This window comes from Bubalus kerabau, chromosome 9 (assembly GCF_029407905.1).
Source record: "Bubalus kerabau isolate K-KA32 ecotype Philippines breed swamp buffalo chromosome 9, PCC_UOA_SB_1v2, whole genome shotgun sequence".
NCBI classification, from domain to species: domain Eukaryota; kingdom Metazoa; phylum Chordata; class Mammalia; order Artiodactyla; family Bovidae; genus Bubalus; species Bubalus kerabau.
The window spans coordinates 48884706-48902993 of NC_073632.1; the positions used below are offsets into that span (position 1 = coordinate 48884706).

The 18288-nt window shown below is 34.0% G+C and overlaps 1 protein-coding gene across 3 annotated transcripts in view; it reads right to left on the reverse strand.

Annotated features, from left to right (window-relative positions):
- The window catches only part of CEP57L1 (centrosomal protein 57 like 1), a 226043-nt gene that overhangs the window by 494 nt on the left and 207261 nt on the right, over window positions 1-18288 (reverse strand). For all 3 annotated transcript variants that reach the window (XM_055535254.1, XM_055535251.1, XM_055535253.1), the window contains 6 exons: window positions 10931-11047; window positions 9725-9802; window positions 9142-9228; window positions 3558-3635; window positions 3201-3442; window positions 2064-2208 (listed from right to left, as the gene is read on the reverse strand). In XM_055535254.1, coding sequence (XP_055391229.1) covers window positions 2064-2208; window positions 3201-3442; window positions 3558-3635; window positions 9142-9228; window positions 9725-9802; window positions 10931-11047 — 747 coding nt within the window. The remainder of the gene's footprint in view (window positions 1-2063; window positions 2209-3200; window positions 3443-3557; window positions 3636-9141; window positions 9229-9724; window positions 9803-10930; window positions 11048-18288) is intronic.

The following is an 18288-nucleotide window of genomic DNA, read 5'->3' on the forward strand; positions in this document are numbered from 1 at the left end:
TTTAAAGATCACATGAAATTAAAAACTTTGGTAAGTCTTTATTTATTGAATCCTTATTGCATGCCTAACACTGTGCTATTTATACAGAAACATAATGAATAAAACAATCATTGCTTTCAAGAAGCTTATTGCTCTTATTATTAGAGAAAAAAAGCATATATGTGACAACTAGAGAATAATTTAAGCCAGAATAACTTTGAGTAGGACAAAAAGTGTATTTCTAAGAAGGATAAAGAAGGACAAGATCGATATGGGCTGGAGAAGCTGAGAGAAAGAAATGTTTGTTTTTGTAAGATAAGAAACGGGAAAAATCAGGAGAACATGGAGGAGAGAGAAGGACCTTTCTGGTGACATTAACAACAAAGCAAAAATTTGGTGCTAGGAGTGAACATCAAGTTTATAGAGTCTATATTTTTTCTTTAAAGTATTCCTGAATTTAAAGTACTACTGAATGCCAGTTTTGTTTTGTTTTTAAAGGCAAAGGAATAAATAACCTTATCTCACTGAGGAGTTTCTAGTAATGATTGGGTTGATGGAATGAAACAAAACAAAATCTATAAACTAGATAAACCCTTTTCTTCCAAGTCTAGTCCATTACTGAATCTTTTAAACAATTATTTATTTTGGCCACATTACATGGCTTGTGGGATCTCAATTCCCCAATCATGGATGGAACCCATGTACCCTACTAAGGAAGTGTGGAATCCTAACCAATGGACTGCCAGGGAATTCCCCACATTACTTAATCTATTTCACTTAAGCATAGTCTGATTTGTAGAGCTGGTCCAGACACTGGCTAAGTATCTGGTGTTCTGTTTACCTAAAAATTCTTAAAAATTTTTACTTCTATAAGCTATTATATATATATAATATATAAATTATATATATATGTAATATTTTTCAAAATATAATTTATGTACATACTGCCTAAATTAAAAAAATACGACTACTCTTAATATTCCTTTCAGGTTTCTCCTATGTAATTCTAAGAAAGCATACAAGTTACATAATTTTCACCCTAACACAATCATACAGAAAGTTTACTTACTATAGCTTTAAAAGCCAGTTAAGTGAAAATGTTTGCTTTAAAATTTCATTTCCTTCTGTCTTTCTTTATTGGCCACAGAGGAATAAAGGCAGTAAAATTCTGCATTCTTTATTACTTTCCTATATAAGTGGGGAAGGCTTAATTGTGAGGTTAATATATTACCAACTTATACGAATGCTGATTATTCCATTAGCAGATAGCTACATGATATGACCTGAAGGTTCCTGGAAAGATTCCCTCTGCTTTCTGTTTCAGGAGCATAATAGTCCTAAGAGTGAATTCATTGTCTTGGGATAAAATGTAATATTCCATGATTTTTTTTGTCAAAATATTAAGACTATTATGCCATTCTTAGTTACTATGAATTTATACACAAGGATAGAGTCCTCCTCATCACCTCCACTAGAGTGAGCTAAGCATAGGTTCCCGAGGAATGCAACACAGCATGGCTTGTTCTGAGAAACTGGAAATAGTTGTTTTAGAGATGGGGTATGCTTTAGACACCTGTTGACATAAGGGATTTCAGTAGGGCATTAGGAAAGAGAGGGATAAGAGGAAAGAATGCTAAATGGACATCTGGGAGAGATGTAAAGCAAATTTAGCCTACCTCTTAATTTTCCCCAAGTTACTTCTGAATACATAATTTAACTTACTCTTTTTTTTTCTCCCTTTGGCTGTGCCGTGTGGCTTGTAGGATCTTAGTTCTCCGACCAAGGACTGAACCTGGGCCCCAGCAATGAAAGCATAGAGCTCTAACTACTGGACGGCCAGAGAATTCTCTATAACTAAATTTCTTTGTTCTCTTTTCTTTATATTATATAAAGAATTATGTAGCAGACCATGTTATTTCAATGTACAGATGACTCTATTTTATCTTAAGTCTAAGTGACTCCTATCTATCATCTTTTCACTAAGCCACACATACAGGCCTCAAATTTGGAAGGTCTAGAGAAACGTAACATTGAATCCAGATCTATTATCTTTTTATTAAAATTTTTTACTAAAACTTTCTTACGGTTTCTTGATGCTGCATTAGTTTGGAAATTTGTTCTCCTTTAATTTCCATTTTCTTGACTAAACGCTCTAGTTCACATTCTATATCTTCACAGACTGATTGGCTTTCAGTTTCTTTCATTTGATTCAGCAGGTCTTGGTACTCCCTATGAAAGAAAAGCAAGTATCAAGCACTATTATAGTTTATAGTATACAAACTATATATATATATATAATATATATATAAACTATATATTAATCTTTGTTACAATTAAACAATATTCTGCTCAATCATAAACTTTAATCAGAGTTAAATATTAACCTTCAAAGACAGCTTCTTTTTGTAGAGTTATCAAATTAAATCTATGGTAATTATAAACAGGCTCTTATGATTTGAGATTAGATATATTTAGAAATATCTCAGACTTAGGATCTCAAAGAATCTTAAAAAATGTCTGAATTCTTAGTGTTCATAGTTAAATGTAGTAAAATATTCTGATGTCCTTAGCTAGAGGCATTAAGGGACTCTTTTTCATTCCAAGTTTGGAATTCTTAATGTAGAATCTTTGGAAGAATTCCAGCTATAGAAGTATTTGCCTGAGAAATTCCTAGATTTTGTGAATGCCTGCTCAAAAAAACTACTGCTAATAGAACTATATCTTCTACAGAGGTCTTAGTTCAACTGGTTGGCCACCCAAGTCACATATTTTCTGGAATATTTGTTGAAAAGATATTTAAACTTAAAGCTTAAAATATGTATCCCATACAGAATCTTTGAAGCATATGGATGCTTCAAACATGCAATGCAAACCAACCAGAATGGAAAATAAGAAATTGCATTCCTATTTGTCTAATGAAATCATTCACTTAACTGCAAATATTATAAAAAGCAGAAGGAGCATCTTAGAAAAGCATTTGTGAATTATAATTTAAGATCACCAGACCCCATTTGTTAGAAAGACAGAAATATTTGTCTATCAGTTCAGATCTTGGGAATACAGAAACACTTTACATAGAAAAAAGTAGTAATCTTCAGATCAAAATAAGTTCAAAAGGCTAAGTAAGGTTTTTACGAATTTGTAAGCGACAATGTTTGAAAGACTGAGAAGAAAAAAAGATACCTAAATTTGTCTTGCTACTTCTTGTGATAAATACTCACATAGTCATTTGGTCCAGCTCATCTTGCATTGCCATCAAAAGTTCAGACAAATTGTGGCAAATAGAAATGGACTTTTCTGAGTCAGAATGTACAGCTTTACATTGAGAAGTTGTTCTAGAAGGCTTGTAGAGACATCTAAGCTCAGTAACTTCAGCCGGTTTCTGAAGGATATGTGGCCCAGAATGTTGCACTGTTTGGAGGCTTTGTGTACTTGCATTCTCAGAATGGCTTGCACTGGCAGACTTTGGGGGAAAAGATATAGCTGAGAAAGATTTGAAATAACTGATGGCATTTAAATAGCACTTATACCAAAGCATGAATTTATCTGAACAAGTATCCTCATTTTTCCCTTCTCACCTTCTCAGCCATAATAGGCAGTGTTCCAAATTTTGAACAAATTTGCTGAGGTGGTCTTCTCTTTAAACATTTAGTTTTCTAAATATTGACAAGGAAAAAAGTAAACAAAAAATATTTTAAAAAGACATTTATCAAATTAACACTATTACACATTAGGATATGCAAGTTACAATGAAATATCACTATACACCTGTTAGAATGGTTAAAAAAAAATGTGACAACACCAAATGCTAACGAGGAAATGGAGAAGCCAGATTGCTCGTACACACAAAATAATGCAGCCACTTTGGCAGACAGTTTGGAAGTTTCTTGTAAAATTAAAGATTTATTGATAGCTATCATATGATTCAGAGATTTCACTTTTAGATATTTACCCCAGGAAAATGAAAAATATGTTCACACAAAAACCTGTACACAAAGTTTATAACTGCTTTATTTGTGATAGCCTAAAACTGAGGTAGCTCTGTCAATAAAGAAGCTGCCTGCAATGCAGGAGATCCAGTTCAATCCCTGGGTTGGGAAGATCCCCTGGAGAAGGAAATGGCAACCCACTCCAGAATTCTTGCCTGGAGAAGCCCACGGACAGAGGAACCTGGAGGGCTATAGTCCATGGGGTTGCAAGAGTTGGACGTGACTTAACGGCTAAACTACTACTGCTGCTGCTAAGTCGCTTCAGTCATGTCTAACTCTGTGCGATCCTATAGACGGCAGCCCACCAGGCTCCCCCGTCCCTGGGATTCTCCAGGCAAGAACACTGGAGTGGGTTGCCATTTCCTTCTCCAATGCATGAAAGTGAAAAGTTAAAGTGAAGTCGCCCAGTTGCGTCCGACTCTTAGCAACCCCACAGACTGCAGCCTACCAGGCTCCTCCGTCCATGGGGTTTTCCAGGCAACAGTACTGGAGTGGGGTGCCTAAAACTGAAATCCCATGGACAGAGGAGGAACCTGGTGGGCTATATAGTCCATGGGGTTGCAAAAGAGTGGGACACAACTTAGCAACTAAACAACAACAACAAAACTGAAAACAACCCAAATCTCCTTCATCAGGTAAATGGTTCAACTGTGGTACATCCCTAGCATGGAATACTACACAGAAACTTTAAAAAATGCATCAATACTTGGATGGATTGGCCGAGTGAAACAAGCCTCTCAAAAGGTTATATACTATATGATTACATTTATATAACATTCCTGAAATAAAATCATAGAGATGGTAAACAGATTATAAATTGCTAAGGGTTAGGGAGGATGATGTGTAACTATAAAGGGATAACATGAAGGAACCTTATAGTAGTGGAATAGTTCTGTATCTTCATAGTGGTGATGGTTACAAGAATCTACACATGTGATAAAACTGTATAGGATCACACAAATATGCATATATACACACAACTAAGTGAACAAAAAACTGTTGAAATCTCCATAAGCTCTGTGTATTGTACCAATTTCAATTTCCTGGACTTTATTATATTTATGAAAGATGTTACCATTGGGGGAAGCTTGTTAAAGATATATGCTGCTGCTGCTGCTGCTAAGTCCCTTCAGTCATGTCCAACTCTGTGAGACCCCATGGACGGCAGCTCACCAGGCTCTGCTGTCCCTGGGATTCTCCAGGCAAGAACACTAGAATGGGTTGCCATTTCCTTCTCCAATGCATGAAAGTGAAAAGTGAAAGTGAAGTCACTCAGTCGTGTCCAACTCTTCGCGACCCCATGGACTGAAGCCCACCAAGCTCCTCCATCCATGGGATTTTCCAGGCAAGAGTACTGAGTGGGTTGCCATTGCCTTCTCCAAAAGATACACTGTACCTCCCTTTATATTTTTTTTATCACCCCTAATCTATAATTTTTCAAAATAAAAAGTGAAAAACAAAAAACAAAAAAAAGACACATGTTTAGGATATGGAACAATGGTAACTGCTGATTGGAACATAAACTGGTCCAGTCACTTTGAACAATATCTTATAAAGCTAAGGTGCATGACACTTATGGCCCAGTATCTCAGAGAAACTCCTGAACACTTACACCACGAGGCATGTACAAGAATGTTCATAACAGTGTTGTTTATAATAACAAAATGTGAGAAACAAACCAAATGATCACTGAAAGGAGAAGGGAAAAAGAAATTTTTAGCAATAAAAAGCAGTGAACCATTCATATATGCATCAACTGGAAGAATCGCATAAACTTAATGTTGAGTGGAAAAAGAAAGCTGCTGAAGAACACAAATACAGTAAGTCCATTTATATAAAGTTCAAGTGTAAACCCAACAAATATATTTCTTATAAATACTTATTTGGCAAAGCAATTTTTTTTTAAAACCAGGAGAATGATAAAAACAAAATCAGAATTGTGGTTACTCCTTGGATGGAGGGAATACAATTTAAGAAAGGTACACACTGGGCCTTAACAGTGCTGGTAATGCTCTATTTCTTAAGCTGTATGGCGAGTACTCCAGTGTTAATGTTATTATTATCCTTCAAGGAGACATTTTTTGTTATATTAGGTTGGCCAAAAAGTTTGTTCAGGTTTTTCAGTAACATTTTATGGAAAAACCCAAACAAACTCTTTGGCCAAACCAATATGTACTCCTCTGTGAATAATTTTTAAAAAGACACTGCTAAGCTACATTCTTAAAAGTAAATGATTTCACTATTTTTGTTAGATGGATTGAACTTGGGTGACCAATTGTCTCAATCTGCCCATGATACAGGATCTTTAGTACTAAAACCAGTAAAGTCATAGGCAAACTGGGGTGACTTGGTCACTCTATTTAACACTTTAGCAAGAGAATAATCAATAAGCTGAGGATATTCCATAATAAAAAGAAAACAAAATATTCCCAATTCTAAAGGAAAATTTAGATATCTTAACTATCATAAACATTAATTTTTTTAATTAAAAAAATTAAATTGCTTAGAGGTAGAGATATCACAAGTTTGTGAGTCAGTTCTTATTCACTCAGATTTTCTTGGTGATCCTGGACAATCATGCAAGCTCTGTACCTTAGGAATGATAATTTCAAGTAATAGAAAATGATGGTTTGATCAAAGTCTATTTTAAGCAGTTAAATTAGAACAAAAGAAATGTAATTTTTTTTAGTTGCTATACTGAATGAGATTTCTGACTGATAATTACATCTGTCCTTTCAAAAGAATAATGAAAACCTCACAGAACAGGCTTCCATTATCTTGCTTACAATATTCAAACAGTCTGATTCTTTACTTCCAAGCTCACCTTATGCTGTTGTTGGTAACTATCTAGAAGTATAGCTCTAATCATGTCTCTATAAGCCTTCAATGGTTCGCAATGATTTATAGAACAAAAGTTCAAATTCTTAACATGGCATTGAAGATCAGTCATAATCTCACTTCAAGCTATAGTTTCAAGTCTCATATGGTACTGCTGCTACTGCTGCTAAGTCGCCTCAGTCATGTCCGACTCTGTGTGACCCTATAGACGGCAGCCCACTAGGCTCCCCCGTCCCTGGGATTCTCCAGGCAAGAACACTGGAGTGGGTTGCCATTTCCTTCACCATGATATGGTACTAGTACTGGACAATTATTTACAGTTTCATGTAAAAATCAACTATACTCTCAGACTGTAACACACCTCACCTCATCTCTATCAATACTTACTCATTTTCCAAGTCTGCTTTTACTACTTCTTGTGTGATCATTTCACATATTCTTTATGTGTACAGCACCAGAATACTTTGTTTATACCTTTATTAAGTTTTTAGTACACTCTGTCTTATATTTGTATTTTTGTCTGCTTCTCTGTAAATTCCTGTGTTATCTTTTTAATACCTGTGAAGTGAAATCGCTCAGTCGTGTCCGACTCTTTGTGACCCCATAGACTGTAGCCTACCAGGCCCCTCTGTCCACGGGATTTTCCAGGCAATAGTACTGGAGTGGATTGCCATTTCCTTCTCCAGGGGAATCTTCCCAACCCAGGGCTCGAACCCGGTCTCCTGCATTCTAGACAGATGCTTTACTGTCTGAACCACCAGGGAAGTCCTTTTAATACCTAAAGGTACTAGTATCTGGGTTTTGTTTTGTTTTGTTTTTTAAGAGACCTCTGTGAGATTCTGCTTGTCTCACTGACACTTACTCCATATCCTGGACATAGTTCATTCAACTCGATATGGAGTAAGTATCAGTGAGACAAGCAGGAATCTCACAGAGGTCTCTTAAAAAAACCCAGATACTACCTTCAGCAACATTAGTGCTCCTGTTACCTTTAAAACGAAGCATTATTACTTACAGATCTATGAACTTGGAACTTAAGCTAACTGCTTTTATAAAGTGGTTTTGCTGTCAATTATTTGTTCTTTTCTTCCAGGAGCTACCTTTTCATTCCTTCATTTCTTTTACTTTGTTTTTCCCTGTACCTTATTAAAAAATCTTTTCCACCAGCTCTTCAAAGGATGTCATAAAACATAACTACAAAAATAAATCAGTATTTTTCCACTTGTATAAATTACTTATAGTGATTCTCTATTTAGCTTTGTAGCTTCTAATCTTATTGTGGAGATAAGACACAAAACATACTTAAGGAAGGAAATAAACTAAAAAAATATAAACAGCATTGGGAAAATATTCTTCATTACTGTAGTTTGCAAATTCTTTCAATGAAAAAAAAATCTGTGAAAAATGCAGCCAAACTACTGAATTCTTATTTATGGAATAAACAACTAGCTAAAGTTAAGTGTAATGTTTCCCCCATTATTGTATCCACAGGGTGAACCTATGGCAGTGGCCAGAATTCACAAATAGCATGCTTGGTTCGTACAGCAAATGGCACATAGAAACACTACATGCATATTGAATAAATAATAATAATGGTCATCAAAACTATAATTTCAGAATCATAAGATTAAAAGGGACTAACATTTTCTTTACCATTATAAATAAAAATGTTTAATATAATAAATCCAAAACGTCAATTTAACAAAACAAATTATTATTGGTAAAGCTATAAAGTACTCATTCCCCAATCTTCAGGCAAGTCCAAAGGATATTAGCATAAAGAAATAAAGAATTTCTCTAGAGAAATGACTATAATTTAATTTAATATTATAATTTATAATACAATATAATTTAATAGTATATCTTGTCTTTTTATTGTGCATGCATTATATAAAACTGCTTCCAGAATCTATTGTGCTATATCTATTGTATTGTTTAGTGCTTCTTTTAAAAAGTATCCAAAATACATTTATTTAACAGTTTAGTACTAGCAATATGTTTGCCTTTCTAGAAAAATTAGAATGCTTATTGTTATTTCACAAATTTAGATGTATTGCCCATTATATGTTCCTTTTTGCTCTGGGTGTCAAGCAAACTCAGAGCTAGGTTTTGTGCTCAAATGCTGCTACTTTCTTTAACCTAGGTTTTATGGAATTTTCTGTCCTCACACCCGAAACCATCATTACTTGACTTATGTTTTTAGGTCCATTTCATAGAATTATTTCATGTCTTATATTATAAATATCTTCAAATTCTTTTAAAAAAATGCACAGGTATAATTACTAAAAGGATGAAGAAATAAGCACTAGCAAATAAGAATAAAGTATTTGCATACCTTTGAAGATTTCTTCTTTTCCTTGAAGTGCCTTGGATTTGTTACTGAAGACATTAAAATTCTACTGATTTCAAGTCCAGTTTGAAGCTATAATAGTGAAAAAAAAACCTTTACTATTACTTGACTTTTAACAAATTTCTTTTTCTTCAGAAACATTATAATGAGGGATCATATATCAGTTAATAAAGATAAAAATGTTTTTTTGAAGAAGAAAAGAAAATCCAAAAATTTATTTTTTTGTGTTAAAGTCACCAAGTCTACTGGTAATTACAATCATTTTCTGTTTATAACAGAATGAGTTATTTTATATATCTCAAACTGAAAATAATTGATAGCATGAGTTCTTTCAACTGAGAATATATGCATGTTTCTCAGAATTTCAAAAGACCAAAAGATCTTTGGCAATACATGGAAGTCTATGAATATACTTGCTGACTTACTGAAATTTCATTATTACAGCAAAAAAAGACAAAACTGATAAGTTAGGAAGCATAAATTAGAGTCTAGAGTAAGGCTTCAGTTAATAAAGTATAATAAAACATATGTGATTTTAAAGTGCCAGATGATACAGTGTTCTGTTTACCTGAGAAGCTTTATCTTGAAAGAGCTTACGCTGATGTTCTTCTTCCTTTAGTTTTTCCTCTAAATGTTTAATCTTGTCCTACAGAAGAATTGAAAAACTGGGATTATTATACAAAAACTAGAGCTAAATATCTTTTATTCCTTTTCCAAATAGAGCCCTCAGGGTCTTGATTCTTAATAGTTTGGTAAATTAAAGCAGAAAGTAAGAAAAAGGAATGGCAAAAGATACTAAGTTTTCCTTGGCTTTCTTCATATGATTCTTTACCTACTTTATTTAAGAAAGACAAAGGAGAAGCAAAGAATTTATATGCATAATGCATGTTCATTAACAAAATCATAATACTGAAAATTTGGGAGGTTTTAAAGGTCTAGAAGGTCAAACAATATAGTCTTGGGTCTCAATGTTTCATTCAAAATATAGACAACTTAGAATAAAAGACTATGCTGTACTTAGGGAAAAGCGAAAGTGAAATCGCTCAGTCATGTCCGACTCTTTGTGACCCCATGGACTGTAGCCTGCCATGCTCCCCTGTCCATGGGATTTTCCAGGTAAGAATACTGGAGTGGGTTGCCATTTCCTTCTCCAGGGGATCTTCCTGACCCAGGGATCGCACTGTAGGCAGACTTTTAACCATCTAAGTCACCAGGGAAATAAGACTAATATATATGAAACAATATGATTTGACCCAGGTCATGAATATATTGTATAACCTTATACACAAAAGTATTTCATTGTATATCCATGGTATAGTTTGGAATAGGAAGACAGTACTATCTCAAAGGGAGAACTTCCTGAGTGTTCAAAATCTCAAGGAAGGCTTCATAGAGGAAGCAGGAACGGGAGAATCCTACAAAATGGATAGGATTCACTTGGAAAAGGAGAGGGCATTTCAGGATAGGATCTAGAATAGGCGTAACTTACTTGCAAGTGGTGAAAGGCTACCTTTTCAATATCCTTTAGGTAAATCACCTAACAAACGAAAATATTCTACCACTGCAGAAGAAGGTAAAACTACAATTTCACATCAAAAAGCAAACTCATTTATGCTGTGGTCTATAGGCAATAACTCATATCTGGATTACTAAAAGCTATTAATGAAGTTTTACAAATCTAATTTTACTGCATATTCATATACAGGGTAATTACACATAACACTAAAGATTTATTCCTGGTATCACCACTTCAAAGAAATAAGTTGAAGCTTACCTCAGCAGTTTTCTGAGTTGTTGTAAGTTTAAAACATTCTTTTTCTAAGACATCAAGCTTTGCAAGTTTTGCATGAAGCTTCATATGATCCTGTTCTTTTTCCCTTTGAAGCTGGGCCTGGAAAGGAAAAAAACAAAACCTAAGTTTGGCAAATGAAGCCGATTGCTCAAGAATAATACAATTTCTGAGAATTCAAAGCACAACATAAATTGTCATAAGAAACACATAACAAACATGCACATACTTTAGGTACTTTGAAACCAAAAAAAAAAAAAAAAAAAAAAAAAAAAAGAGAAAATAAAATCCTTTTCAAAAACAAAGAAACTGTGCAAAAAAGATATTAGATCAATGGAACAAAATCTTCTATGTATCTTTATATAACATTTCTACTATGGTAAACATCATCAGTGAAACATATTAAATAAACAAGGTGTTATCACAAGGTGATCAAACCTACTTATTGACTTACCCTCTCTCTAACTATAACATAGAAAAGCAGCTATCAAAGGACTAAAGCATACAGAGAACTTGAAGAAAAGCAAAGTTATACATATATATTTACTGGTGTTGAGTTGCTAAGTTGTGTCCAACTCTGAGACACCATGGACTGTAATAAAGACTGCCAGGCCACTCTGTCCATGAGATTTCCTAGGCAAGAATACTGGAATGAATTGCCATTTCCTTCTCCAGGGGATCTTCCTGATCTAGGGATTGAACTTGTGTCTTCTGCACTGGCAGGTAGATTCTTTATTGCTGAGCCACCAAGGAAGCTCTACACATATATATGCATACCTATGCATTGTCTTGTAATGGCATTTATTACCACACTAATGCAAGATGTTAATGACAGGGGCAACTGTGAGGGGGCAAGAAGTATATGAGAATTCTCAGTATTATCTGACAAATCTTCTATAAACTTAAAACTGCTCTAAAAAATAGTTTATTAAAAATAAAAAAACTGAAACAACAAATAAATAGAGTTTTGGTGACCTGTGGTCTAACATTCTATTGGAGTTACAGAAGGAGAAGAGAGAGAAGTCAGACAAGAATAATTATTTGAACGCTAATGCCTAAAAATGTTCCAATTCTGATGAAAAATATTAACTGACAGATTCAAGAATCTAAAATGAACAAACAAAAAATAACCCAAGCAGAATGAATACAAAGAAAACCACATTTGGGCATATTATCAAATGGTTGAAAACCAGTGATACAAGGGAAAAAACAGCCTAAGAAATAACACACTATGCACAGAGGAATGAAGATAACAATTCTCATTAGAAACTATGAAATCAGGCTTCTCTGGTGGTCCACTGGTTGAGGATCTGCCTGCCAATGCAGGAGACGTGAGTTCAATCCCTAGTCTAGGAAGATTCCACATGTCACGGAGCAATTAAGTCCATGCACTACAACCACTAAGCCAATGCTCTACAGCCCAAGAGTCACAACTTCTAAGCCCATGCACTGCAACTACTGAAGCCTGTGCACCCTAGAGCCTGAGCTCTGCAACAAGAGAAGTTATCGCAATGAGAAGCCCACAAACTACAACTAGAGTAGTCCCCACTCTCCACAACTAGAGAAAGCCCGTGCACAGCAATGAAGACCCAGCACAGCCAAAAGTAAATAAATAAATCTTGGGGGAAAAAAAAAATCAACTAGAATTTTATACCCAGTGAAACTATCCTTCAACAATGGTGGTGAAATAAAGCCTTTTCCAGACAAATACATGCTAAGAGAATTCCCAGCATACTTTAAAAAGCACTAGAAATAGTAAAAATGTGGATAAATATATATTACTTCTTATTTCTTAATTTTCTTTAAAGGAAAATTGATTATTTAAAGGAGAAACAGAAACAATGTATTGTGAGCTACATAACACACATAGAAATAAAATGTATGAAAACTGTAGCACAAAGGGGGACAAATGGAATCATTATGTAGTAGGATCTTATATTACATGTGAAATATTTTAATGCTAATTCATGATAGACTGTAGTACATTAAGAATACATAACTTTAACCTATACAGTAGTTACTAAAAAAGAGAAGGGGAAAAATACCTGGAGAAAGAGAAGTCAGCAAAATGTAAGAAGAAACCGCTAGGGAATAGGGAACTTAAAAAATATTTTTGGTTGAAAGAATGAAAATACAAAATGTCAAAACCTGTGGGATGCAGGTAAAGCACAGTTTAGAGGGAACTTGATAGTTTTTAATCACAATATATTACATTTTAAAAGAAATAATAAAGTTTTAAAATCAATAATCTAAGTTTCCAACATCCAAAGCTAGGGAAAAAATAGCAAATTAAATCCTACATTAGTAGAAGGAAGGAAATAATAAAGATGAAGTGGAAATCAATGAAATAGAAAATAAAAGTTTTTATAAAGATTTATTTTTTAAAATCTATAAAATTTATAAAGTGATATGTAGGTTGATAGTTTTAAAAAGAGCACAAATACAATCTACTAGTGTCAGGAATACAAGAGGGAACATCTCTAAAGACACAATAAAAACAGATAATCTGAGTAGCCAAATCTCTGTTATAAATAAACTGAACTTATAATTAAACACTATATATTTAAAGAAAACTTCAGTCCCAGATAGCATCTATCAAATTTGAACTCTATCAAACATTTAAGGAGGAAATAAAACTATTCTTATACAAGGTCTTTCAGAAAATAGAAGGAATCTTCCCAACTAATTTTATGAGGTCAAACAAAATCATAATAACAAAATGAGACATTGTGAGAAAAATACAAACCAAGATCGCTTAAGGACAAAGTCACGAAAATTGTTAAGTGAAATCTTTGCAAGCTGAATCAAGCAATATAGAAAAACGATACTACATTAAGATCGATTGGGGCCTATATCAGGAATGCAATGTTGGTTAACATTTGAAAATCGAACAATGTAACTTACCATGTTAACAGAAGAAATGAGAAAAATCATATGACCCTTTCACTAGATGTATAAAAAGCAAATCGCAAAATCATTCACAGTAAAAGTTTCCAGCAAACTAAGAATAGAAAGTAATTTCCACATTTGATAAGGGATAACTACGAAAAACCTAGAGATAATAGTCTAGTGAAAGACTAGCATCTTTCTCCCAATGATCAGAAACAAAACAAGGATGTCAGTCTTTACCATTTCTAATTAACACTGTACTAGCTGCAATAACCAGTGCAAGAAAGTACAAAAAACAAAAGCCATAAAAATTGGAAAGGGAAAAATAAAACTTTTTTATTCATAGATGACATGATTATGTATATAGAAAATCCCTAGAAAATACTGAGTTCCAGAAACAGACTTGATCTATCTTTGTCAACTGTTTGTTGACCAAGGTGCCCAATCAATTCAATGGGAGAAAAGAAATCTTTTAACAAATGGTGCTGGGACAATTGGGCATCCACATGGAAAAAATTTAACCTTGAATAATTTTTTCTCACTATACAAAAATTAATCCCAGATGGATCATAGAACAAAATGAAAATTAAGAGCTTTTAGAAGAAAATATTTTGGAAAATACTTTGATAGTTTCTTATAAAAATACACCTACCCCGTGGTTCAGTAATTCTACTATAATTTCTCTTTATCTAAGAGAAATTAAAACATATGGTCACAAAAAAGTTTGTACAAGAATGTTTGAAGTATCTTTACTTACAACACCTCCAAACTGGAAAAAAGGTCAAATATCCATCAAATGAAAAATGGATAACCAAATTGTGGCATATCTATATAATGAAATTCTACACAGCAATAAAAGGAATGAACTACTGATGCATGTAACAACATGGATTAATCTAAAAAACTGTATGTGAAACCAAAGAACCAGACACAAAAATAACATTTTCTATCATCCAATTTATATGAAGTTCTAGGACAGGTAAAATTAATATGAAGTAAAATAAATCAGAATAGTAGTTGCATTGTTAGGAGGTGGGGAGAGAGCAGGGAATAACTTGGCAGAGATATAAGAAAATTTCTGGGGTGATAAAAATGTTCCTTTATTTGGTAGGACTATAGATTACATTAGCATACTCATTTATCAATAATCACTGAACTACTGTATATTGTCACCTTGCTTATTTAACTTATATGCAGAGTGCATCATGTGGAATGCCAGGCTGGATGAAGCACAAGCTGGACTCAAGGCTTCCAGGAAAAATATCAATAACCTTAGGTATGCAAATGATACCACCTTTATGGCAGAAAGCAAAGAAGAACTAAAGAGCCTCTTGATGAAAGTGAAAGAAGAGAGTGAAAAAGCTGGCTTAAAATGCAACATTCAAAACACTACGATAGTAGCATCTGTCCCATCACTTCACAGCAAATAGATGGGGAAAAAGTGGAAACAGTTGACAGATTTTATTTTCCTGGGCTCTAAAATCACTGCAATGGTGACTGCAGCCATGAAATTAAAAGACACTTGCTCCTTGGAAGAAAAGTTATGACCAACCTAGACAGTGTATTAAAAAGCAGAGACCTTATTTTGCCGACAAAGGTCTGTCTAGTCAAAACTATGGTTTTTCCAATAATCATGTATGTATGTGAGAGTTGGACCATAAAGAGAGCTGAGTACCGAAGAATTGATGCTTTTGAACTGTAGTGTTGGAGAAGACTCTTGAGAGTCCCTTGGACTGCAAGGAGATCCAACCAGTCCATCCTAGAGGAGATCAGTCCTGGGTGTTCATTGGAAGGACTGATGTTAAAGCTGAAACTCCAATACTTTGGCCACCTCATGCGAAGAGTTGACTCACTGGAAAAGACCTTGATGCTGGGAGAGATTGGGGGCAGGAGAAGGGGATGACAGAGGATGAGATGGCTGGATGGCATCACCAACACGATGGACATGAGTTTGAGCAAGCTTCGGGAGTTGGTGAAAGACATGGAAGCCTGGTGTGCTGCTATTCGTGGGGTCGCAAAGAGTTGGACACGACTGAGCGACTGAACTGAACTGAACTGGACTGTGATTTCTTTTATCCTGCAAAATGCCTCTTCATAACTTTGCCCATTTTTCTACCACTGCTTTGTACTTTTTGCATCTTGCTTAAGAAATCTCTCTTAACTCCAAAGTCATAAAGGCATTATTCTGTGTTTTCTTCTAAAAATTCCAAAGTTAACATATGTCTTTAATCCATCTGGAATTTATTTTTGTGTATGATGTGAGGTAGGGATCCAATTTCTTTCTTTTTCTCTCACATAGATAATCAATTTCCCCCACATATTTACTGAAGTCACATATTTATTGTGATAATCAATTTCCCCCACATATTTACCAGCATTTCAATAATGTTATGCAATGGCATCCTTGTTTTATATTGACTTTCCATATAAGTGGATCTGACTAAACCCTAATTCTTTATTCTGTCAGTCCACACAAATATCATGCTAATTTTGACAGTATCAATATGTCATAGGGCAAGACCTCATCTTATTTTTCTTCAGAATAGCTTGGCTACTTTTGGACCTTTCCTTTTTATATGAATTTTAGAATCAACTTTTCTAGTTCTTTGAGAAACCTATTAAATACTTGGCCCATTAAAATCCAGTATTGACTGATACTTCTACCCATTTTTAATGGGTAGATTAATGCTTTTAATAAAGCAAAGATCTTAGAACACTTAAACTGTATTTATCAGTTCTAATTTATATTACTATTCTCATTAATTATAATCCTTTATATATATTTAAATATATAAAATAAAACATAATTATTGCTGTTATATATTTATTTACCTATATATTTACCATCTTCATTGTTCTTCATTCCTTCCTGCATCTCTGACCTTCTATCTAAGATACTCTTCCTTCTGTCTGAATGATACCTTCAGTGTTTCCTTTAGAATGTATTTCCTAGTAACAAACTACCTCAGATTTGGTCAGTCTTAAAATGTCTTCACTTCACCTTTATTTCTGGAGGATATTTTCACCAGGCATTGGACTCTAGACTGGCAGTTATTTTCTTTTAATATCTTAATTATAATCAGTTGTTTTCTTCCAGATTCAGTATTTTCTATTGAGAAGTCAGCTGTCAATTTAATTGTTGTCCTTTTGAACATAACCCTTTTATTTTCCCCAGCAGCTTTTAGGATTTTATTCTTGTCTTTAATTTTATTTTATTTTTAGACTTTACATAACTGTATTAGTTTTGCCAAATATCAAAATGAATCCGCCACAGGTATACATGTGTTCCCCATCCCGAACCCCCCTCCCTCCTCCTTCCCCAGTCCATCCCTATTCTTGTCTTATTATTTATTTTATTTCTTTTTATTTTTGCTGCTTTGGCTTTATAGGGTTTCTTAAATCTGTGGTGTGATTATTTTTTTAGTCAATTTTTTAACTTCCCAGCCATTATATCTTCAAATATTGTTTCTGTCCTATTCTCTCTCTTTTCCTTTTGGAATTCCAATCACACATAAATTTGACCTCACTCTAACTTATGTCTCTTGCTCTCTTTTCTAAACTTACCATTGTTTTGTCTCTTCATTGATCTGGATGGTTTCATCTTCTAATTCACTCATTATCTCTTCTGATCTGCTGTTAGATGCACCATTAAGTTCTCAATTCCATTTATTGTATTTTTTACAATATTGCAATTTTTATTTGGTTCCTTCTCAAATCTGCTGTGCCATTTTATGGTTTCTAATGTTCTGTTGAAAATTTTGATCCTATTTTCTATCTCCTTGATTATATCAAGTGTAATTATTTTAAAGTTTGTATCTTCTAGAGCCAGGATCTAGCTGGAGCTAACTTGTGAGAGTGTTTATATATAGTCTGTTAAGTATGCTATTTCTTTTGATAGTGTTATTTCCTTCTGCCTGGTCATCTTTCATTGCAAAGTTTCTCACTGTGTAGAAGAAAGGTTTATAGAAATAATTTGAGGACCCTGGGAACATTAGCCATTAAGGATCACTTTAATCCAATTTCAGGGACTAAGATTTTCTAGATTACTCTGATAATCTAGAGCTGAGCTGTAATCTATCTTGTTTTCCTTTTTGTTCATCATTACAAAGCATTCAAAGCACAGAATATTTACCAGGGTTCCTACCCTTGGCAGATCTTGAACTCTTAACTTTAACTTCTTTAGCCCATAATGAGGCTTTCAAAAGTACTATTTAGCCTTTCAACTGACTCTTCTGGAATAAAAAATGTCCTAAAAAGGAAGGGACCCAAAGCCAACCACTCTGGAGGTCAACTTCTTTGAATTTAACTATGCACACATACTTCTGAATTGGTGACCTTTCATCACCTTGTTAACTCTCCACCAATTCTGTGTATTTTCTTTTCTTCCTTTCTTTCCTCCCTCCTTCCCTTCCCTCTTTTCTTTTTTAATATTCTATCCAGTGTTTGTGTTTCCT